This window comes from Limulus polyphemus, unplaced genomic scaffold, assembly GCF_000517525.1.
Source record: "Limulus polyphemus unplaced genomic scaffold, Limulus_polyphemus-2.1.2 Scaffold924, whole genome shotgun sequence".
Taxonomy (NCBI): domain Eukaryota; kingdom Metazoa; phylum Arthropoda; class Merostomata; order Xiphosura; family Limulidae; genus Limulus; species Limulus polyphemus.
In genome coordinates this window covers 2,375-10,898 of record NW_013666534.1, presented here as the reverse complement: position 1 = coordinate 10,898, position 8,524 = coordinate 2,375, and the positions used below count along the sequence as shown (strand labels likewise).

The window sequence follows — 8,524 nt, the reverse complement described above, 5'->3', positions numbered from 1 at the left end:
CGATATCAATTACCCCGGAAGAGAAACTAATAATAATGATGATGATGAAAATATATACGATATCAATTACCCCGAAAGTGAAATTAATAATAATGATGATGATGAAAATATATACGTTATTAATTACCCCGGAAGAGAAACTAATAATAATGATGATGATGAAAATATATACAATATCAATTACCCCGGAAGTGAAACTAATAATAATGATGATGATGAAAATATATACGATATCAATTACCCCGGAAGAGAAACTAATAATAATGATGATGATGAAAATATATACGATATTAATTACCCCGGAAGTGAAACTAATAATAATGATGATGATGAAAATATATACGATATTAATTACCCCGTAAGTGGAACTAATAATCTTTATAATTTCAATTTTCTATTTTCCGTATTTTGTCTGTGTACTTTCGATACTTTTTTGCACGTGTTCAAACATTTCTTCAGCTACACAAGGATTTGTCACATGAACGCTAAACCTTAAATAAAGAAAAAAAAACATGATGAATGTTCAGTGTTCCAACTACAAAATAGCCTATGTTATAAGATCTTTATGTTATATATGTATATATATATATATTCTTATTTGAGCTACGATCTGCCCAATGGCGTAAATATGCCCCCGCAATTCCGGGGAAACGAGCCAAAGGAGGGGGGAAGGAGCTGACAAACTTACGAATTGCCGACAAGAGGAATAAATGTAGGGGCCTAATTACTTTTTATGCGGGGAGACCATCTTTTGTAGTTACGCCACTGGTTCTGTCTATTTGTGCTGTGTTCTAGGACCTTTATATTGCGTTATGTCTATGTGTGCTGTATTCTAGGAATTTTATACTACGTTCTGCCTATTTGTGCTGTGTTCTAGGACCTTTATACTGCGTTCTGTCTATGTGTGCTGTGTTCTAGGATTTTTATACTACGTTCTGCCTATTTGTGCTGTGTTCTAGGACCTTTATTCTGCGTTTTGTCTATGTGTGCTGTGTTCTAGGACATTTATACTGCGTTCTGTCTATGTGTGCTGTGTTCCAGGACCTTTATACTGCGTTCTGCCTATTTGTGTTGTGTTCTAGGATTTTTATACTATGTTCTGCCTATTTTGCTGTGTTCTAGGATCCTTTACTACGTTCTGACTTATTTGTGCTGTGTTCTAGAATCTTTATGCTGCGTTCTGCCACCTCTATGGGCCTACAAACAATTGTGTTATTTTAGATTCCTTAATCTACGAATAGTAGTAAAACAAAATTTAATGATCCGGAGGAAGTCTTTTGAGGAAGTCACTTAGTTCAGGTAGTGAGAAATATTCTTAGTCCACTGTGTATTTGCCAAATGGTTTGTAAACTATTAGTTGAATGAAAGCACAATTTTTATATTTTTTAGAAAAATGTCGGTTTTTCCTTACTTAATAAATTATTACCAAATAACATGTATATTTCTAAAGCCGCGGGACAACAAATGTTGTTATCGATTATTAAGGCTTTTAATGAATGATATTCGGGTCGCTCCGGCTTGAGAAATAACATAATGAATATACAAATACAACGAAAACCTCGACTCCAACTCCCGAAGAACCAGATAGAGTCTATAGAATACTACTCATCCAAAACATTTCGTGTTAATCAACCTTAAACTGAAAAACTCTATTAAGCTATATGCTACTTGAGGATTATCTGTACTCGTCGTCTATAATTTTGAAGTGATAGACTGGAGGGAAAGCAGCTAGTCAACACCACCCACCTCCCACTCGTGGGCTACTCTAATCGAATAGTGGAGGATCATGGTAACTCTTTTAACGCACCCTCTACCATAAAGTGCAAAGCGTGATTTTTATTTTTTTCTTGGCGGTAACGGGACGGAAACTACGAAACCTCGGATCCACATTCAGACACTCTAATGAATGGACTGCTCTCGCCTCACGTGCATGACGAATCCTTATGTGGTACTATTAATGTTTCAAACACAAGATTGTAATAGCCTTATTTCGAACTAAAACAGTCTACAGTGCCCTAACCATCTTTTGTCTGTTATGGTCTAATGCTCAATTCTAGAGCTCATAAGGTAGTCTGACAGCCAACTTGTGTATAAAAAGCGATTTATATATAGTCCTGAATTCAATGTAATGGTGTAGAACGCTTTAATCTGGCGAACCGAGTAGGCTAAAGACGTCGCAGAATAATGTTGATGTTTTTGGGTTATTTATAGTATCCACTTTTGAGAAGTATAAAATATAGAACCATAACATTTTCACGGTCTGTAACTTATCGGCGATCCAGGTAATACAAATATTCAGACATACGTTAGTTGGACAAACAAATTCATAAGTGAGAAAACCGGCACTTATTTCATTAATATTTACAACGCATTTTTTCGACAGAAAATCTGTTTAAAGCTTAAAATGAAAATAAGTTATTTTGATGTGATTACTTCGTATACTTGCTTAGTTTTACTTAACTTCATTCGATCAGTCTCCCGATGGAACAGCAGTAAATGTGCCCCCTTACAACACTCAAATCGAGGGTTCGATTCCACGCGGGGGACACGCCCCCAATGTAGCTTTGTTCTAAAATGATCAACTAATCATTCGATTAATTATGTTACTTATTATATATTTTTTACTATCGTTTGAGTTAAGATGCGAATTAATCCAAGTTAAATCTGAGGTTTTAAAATAATATTTTACAAAATTATTTCATTTCACAGTCCCTTTGGCACCATGATTCTTCTTTATTATCATTTTGTTTGTTAGTTTTTGTTTTCTCCTGTTGTAGATTTATTTTCTAAAGATTGCATACGTAAAACAACGAATCCACGTGACTAAGCCACGTTCTTAAATCATGCTCTAACACTTGATCTAGAACCCTTGAATGCCTCACAGAAATTAGTTGATGGCATATTTGAGCAAATGGAATTTGAAGCTAGAAATAAATGTGCATAGATGATTAAACGTATGGAATGTTTGTAGAACGGCAAGGGGTTCTTGATGGAAAATACCGTCTCTCCATTCACGTTTGGCCCCTTCTATTACATTAATGAAGTAGAATCAGCACATCTTTAGAAAATTACTCACGAACTTCGAAATATTTGCTTAAAACAGTGGACGTGAGTTTGATTCGACTCATGGATAGATTTATATGGAAAATTAATGAAAAAAAACGTAGAAAATATCTTTTCGTGCATTTTAAACCAGAACAAAAATGTAATTTTAATAATATTATAAAGGGTATTACACCATTAAATCGTATATAAAATTGTTAGAACCATATATGTTGAAATTCATATACAGAGTTGCTTATTATACTCGTATGGGGATTCTAGACTTTGAGACTTATGTCTTAATTTATTACCAGGAGATGGTTAGATAAGACGGCCACTTAAGCTTTGAATACGGTTTTCATCAATTAATCTGAATGTCATGAAAAAAAATAAAGGTTTTAAAATGAAATCCATTTTACTATAAATGTCATTTCTAGTTAAAACAAAGACTGGATATATATACATATTTCTAAATAGTGAAAAAATGCACTTGTCGTGATTGAGGGCCGTTTTACCTATAAGATTGGATCTCCAAGATGGGATAAAATGGCCCTCATCCAACTGATAAAAATTGCAATTTTTTTAAATATTCTGCATTTAGAAACTGCATGTAATTATCTTAAATGATTCTTTAAATGCTCCAAGCATGGTTGGTGGAAGGCCATGCACGAGATATATATTAGCTATGACAATGGCGCAAAAAAACTTGAGTACTTTGTTTCGTTTGTTTTTGAATTTCGCGCAAAGCTATAAGAGGGCTGTCTGCGCTAGCCATCCCTAATTTAGCAGTGAAAGACTAGTCATCCCCACTCACCGCCAACTCTTGGGCTACTCTTTTACTAACGAATAGTGGGATTGTCCGTCACATTGTAATGCCCCCATGGCTGAAGGAGCGAGCATATTTGGTGGAACGGGGATTGCGAGTCAAGAGCCCTAACCACCTGGCCATGCCGGACCACTTGAGTACTAGTGTTGGACATTGCAGCTGAAGTCTATAGTGGAAATATGCGTCATTTGTATAGGGTAAGACGGTCAATATTTGAAATTATCAAAGTGAATTCCCATTATATATCTACTTTCTAATCATAAAATATTCAAAGTACTTACCTTAAGTTCAAGTTGTTCAATAACAACAACAAAATAGTCGAGGTTTTGCTGTTCATATTCACGCTCGTCCGCAAATGGTGCAAAATATTGGAATGATTCTCCTTGACTTATTTTTGCTATAACAAGTACTTCTGTTTGAAGCGTACAGAACCAAGACACGTGAAATAAGTGTAACATATTTCAATAAAATTCATACTATTTTGGATAAATGTTCCCTAAATAACAATAACAAAGAAATAAAATTGCAAAGCTGTGATATTATACACCTACCGTTATTTTCTGCAAGTTCACTACATTGAGTGTTAATCGGTTTTCATAAAAAAGGGTGTTCTACGTCCTGTGCTACCCTTGGTAATATTTCCTCCATCTTTGATCGAGCTCACTTTGACAGCCATGACTGCATGCTAATTGTTTGACAAAGCAATTTCAATTTTAAGAAGTTTCTGTAAAAGTTGGCGAGTTTAACCTTAGACCACACATATCAATAAATTTTTCATAAACTCTTTAATGAACGTTGATTCCAAGATCAGGCTTTATCGGACCAAAGGCACAAAAGTCCATTAGAACTGCAATAGGGACTTCACAGTTTTGTGATCTAAAGGTGTGATTTCTGTTTCTTCGACCATTTTGTTCATAAAAATGGCTTGTGAACTTTCGTCAAATGATTTTTTTTATAATCTTCTTAGCCATAAGAACAGATATGCCCAATTTCATAACAATGGCATGATGGATTGGTGAGTAACCATTGTTACTATTTTCACGATGATGGCGTTGCTCTGGGTTGGCTTGGATTGTGGTTGCTGTCCTAAGGGCGGTATTATGTGAGTTAATCTCTTTCTATGAAGAACGTTGAAAGCTGTCTTCTTTAAAATGTTCTGTCTTTTGGCTTTACATCGTTTAACAGCCTCGCTAAAGAAATTATTTTTTTGAAAGAGCTGTGACAATTACTTCTAATTTTAAGCCAATCCTGGCAAGATTTCGATGTTGAATAATTAAGGATCCGTCGAAAACAAATAAGTTATAAGCATGTCACAGGTAGTGCCACGGTTTACTTCTGCAGTAACACTGTATTTTATTAGCATATAAAAGTCGATCTTCTGTATTACGATTAGCCCTCTGTAGAACCAAAAGCCACGTACAAACGATATCAAGTAAAGAATGTGTAATTTAAATAGTGATGTTTCCAAGAAATGAATTAATTAGAATTTTCTAAACTTTAGACTGAATACATCTGAATACCATACTTGACATTTTTTCTGTTTCTTAAGTGAATTTCTATTTCCCTTGTATAGATAATTTGTAGAGCTCAGTTGATACACAATAGCTTCACTTGAAATGAAACTTGGAATAAGCAGAAGCGGTTGTGGAAAAAATTATCAATATTCTTGAGTTTTTAATGTTGTACTCAAATACAGTAGCTTTTCAACTGGCAGCCTTGTCATTAAGAAACTAAGCTCGATATGAACTTCAGCTCTGCTTGCTCTTGGCACAAGAAGCAGGTATGATTAAAGTATTGCACATACTTTGCTGTGTGTAGTGTGACCGCTTCAATATGTTCTTGATTAGTGCCCGAAACTGCTTTGGAAAACTTCACTTTTAAATAACTAGGCACTGTTCTTATGACAGATATTCTCAACAGGGTCACAGATCTTCCTTTCATGATAACATTTGTACAGTAAGTTGGAAAAGATAGGAAATACGTTACATTTGTGACGGTTTGATCATTGACACATAAATATAATTATTTCATATGGCGTTAGGTAATTCATATAGAGATAAGAATCACATAATAAACTACAATAAACAATAAACAGCTTTGAACATCTCCACATTCAGTCACGCTCTAGCAGACAACCTTGTATCTTTACGATAGCCTTGAATTGTAATTTCCATTGCAAAAGGTCCTGTTGTAAGACTGTCAAGTCAAAAGCACGCCACTCCTCCCTGTTACATTTCCATAATCATGACAGTGTACGAAAATGACGGTTTCCCAGTGACCGTTTCTATACTCTGATTGCACAGAGAGCTCCATAGGTTGTTGCATCCAGTGATGTGACTGGTATGTCTTCGTATTGAATAACAGGAATACTCATCCTAGTCTCCAGTTGCTTGAAGTATGCGACGCTTGAACAGATATGTCGTGGGAGCAGTTTGTGCACATGTGACTTATGTCACTTTTCCAGATTGAGATCCTTATTGATTATATTGATACTGATATGTGGGACATGTGGACAGCTTTTACAACTGACCATTGTGCTCGTGGATTTTCACCTGTTAAAAGACGTGTACTTTACTTACCACAGATAAAGTAGGACTTTTTTCAGGTCTATTTCTTGATAGCCCTGATTACCCAATTTAATTCATAGACCTTCGTTTTCCAATGTAATCAAATACAAGATATATTTCCGCCTTGGAAATTTTAAACCTTTCGAACTGAACATACCGTTATATTTCAGCGTACGGATATTTTGTTACATACTCTTCACAAAATCAATCAGTTTTCAGCGGCATCGCACTACCTACTAAACGCCAAACAATGTCAAAATGTAGGTCGGATACATACTGATTTGCATTTTCAACATTGTTTTAATATATCGTGTTGGACCTTTTGTAAAACCGTGGCGTACATTCTATATTCTAGTTTACTGGATAAAAAACACACACATAAAAGCTAAAGCAGCAAGATACAATGTTTATGTACACTTTAATTTACTAGCTAAAGAGCCACACATTAAAAGCTAAAGTAACAGCGCAAATAATTCATGGATATGAAGTGAAATAGACATTATCAGACGTATATTTTGGATATTTTATAGACGGTCATTCAGGTGATTATAATAGATTCTATCGGTTATAGTACTTCAGGTGGTTATACCAGGTACTATCGGGTGTAGTACTTCAGGTAGTTATAATAGATACTATCGGTTGTAGTACTTCAGGTGGTTATAACAGGTACTATCGGGTGTAGTACTTCAGGTGGTTATAACAGGTACTATCGGTTGTAGTACTTCAGGTGGTTATAATAGATTCTATCGGTTGTAGTACTTCAGGTGGTTATAACAGGTACTATCGGTTGTAGTACTTCAAGTGGTTATACCAGGTACTATCCGGTGTAGTACTTTAGGTGGTTATACCAGGTACTATCGGGTGTAGTACTTTAGGTGGTTATAATAGATACTAATATAATAGACATTAGCAGACGTAGTCGTTCAGGTGGCTTTGATGTACATTATCGGGTGTTGTACTTCAGGTGGTCATAATAGATACTATCGGGTGTAGTACTTCAGGTAGTTATAACAGGTACTATCGGTTGTAGTACTTCAGGTGGTTATAACAGGTACTAACATAATAGACATTAGCGGACGTAGTCGTCCAGGTGGTTTTGATGTATAACATTATCGGGTGTAGTGCTACGGGTGATTTTGATAAATATTATCGCGTTGCTTAGATGTACATTATCGGTTTTAGTACATCAGGTGGTTTTAATAGACATTATCAATTGTAGTACTTCGGGTGGATTTATCGGGTGTAGTACTTCGGAAGATTTGATAGTCATTATTAAAATTACCAATATTAAGACTTAACACACAATAGGTTCTAGAGAGACTAGAGAAACGATCTCCGGATTTTAAGAATTCAAGTAACTTTGTTCTATCTAGATATTCTAAATAAAAACCAACGCAAATCGCCAGCAACTTGTGTCAAGTTTTATAACTGATCATCCATGCGCAGTCCCTTACGTAGCCGTCTTAGAATGTTATTTATCACAGCAGACGATTTGCGTAATGGGTATTAACATGTGATATTAATCCTACTTTATTTAACATTGACACTCCCTTGCCTAATATAAGAACTGAGGGACTCCTGCCTCGTTTTGAAAACCGTGAAGACCAGTGTAGTTAAGTTATTGTCAAGTTAAATGATGTAACAATGGTAATTCTAAACAAAATATAGTCCTATTTTTATTCGATGTCTTTGATTTTACATTGTTTTAACGTTGAATCCTGTTTATAGTGAAATGTAACCCATATTTGCATTAGAGTTCACTATTTAATCAGAAAGATTTTTCTACGAGAATAGTATGTCGATTTATTTTTTTAAATGATAGGGAGAATTTTAGTCTCTTGAAGTTACTAGTGCAAACAAAAGAACAAAAACTTTTTAATGGAGGATGATTATTATTTAAATATTAAAAAAGACATATAAAGGTAACACTTTATAGTACTCAAATGTAGACGACAGTAAACCTTTGCTACTGTAGAACGATATTTCTTACTAACTAGAGTATCCATCCCCTGGACGGAAGTTATGTAAATTCATGATTAATGAAAGGTTATCTTAGGACGTGAAAAGTTCCTTCCCTTATATTTAATTG

The 8,524-nt window shown here is 34.9% G+C and overlaps 1 protein-coding gene across 1 annotated transcript in view; it reads right to left on the bottom strand.

Annotated features, from left to right (window-relative positions):
• LOC106461266 (delta-like protein D) overlaps positions 1-4,326 on the bottom strand; it is an 83,727-nt gene extending 79,401 nt beyond the window's left edge. The window contains exon 1 of the mRNA XM_022388132.1: positions 4,150-4,326. Coding sequence (XP_022243840.1) covers positions 4,150-4,326 — 177 coding nt within the window. The remainder of the gene's footprint in view (positions 1-4,149) is intronic.
• Between the last annotated feature and the right edge of the window lie 4,198 nt (positions 4,327-8,524).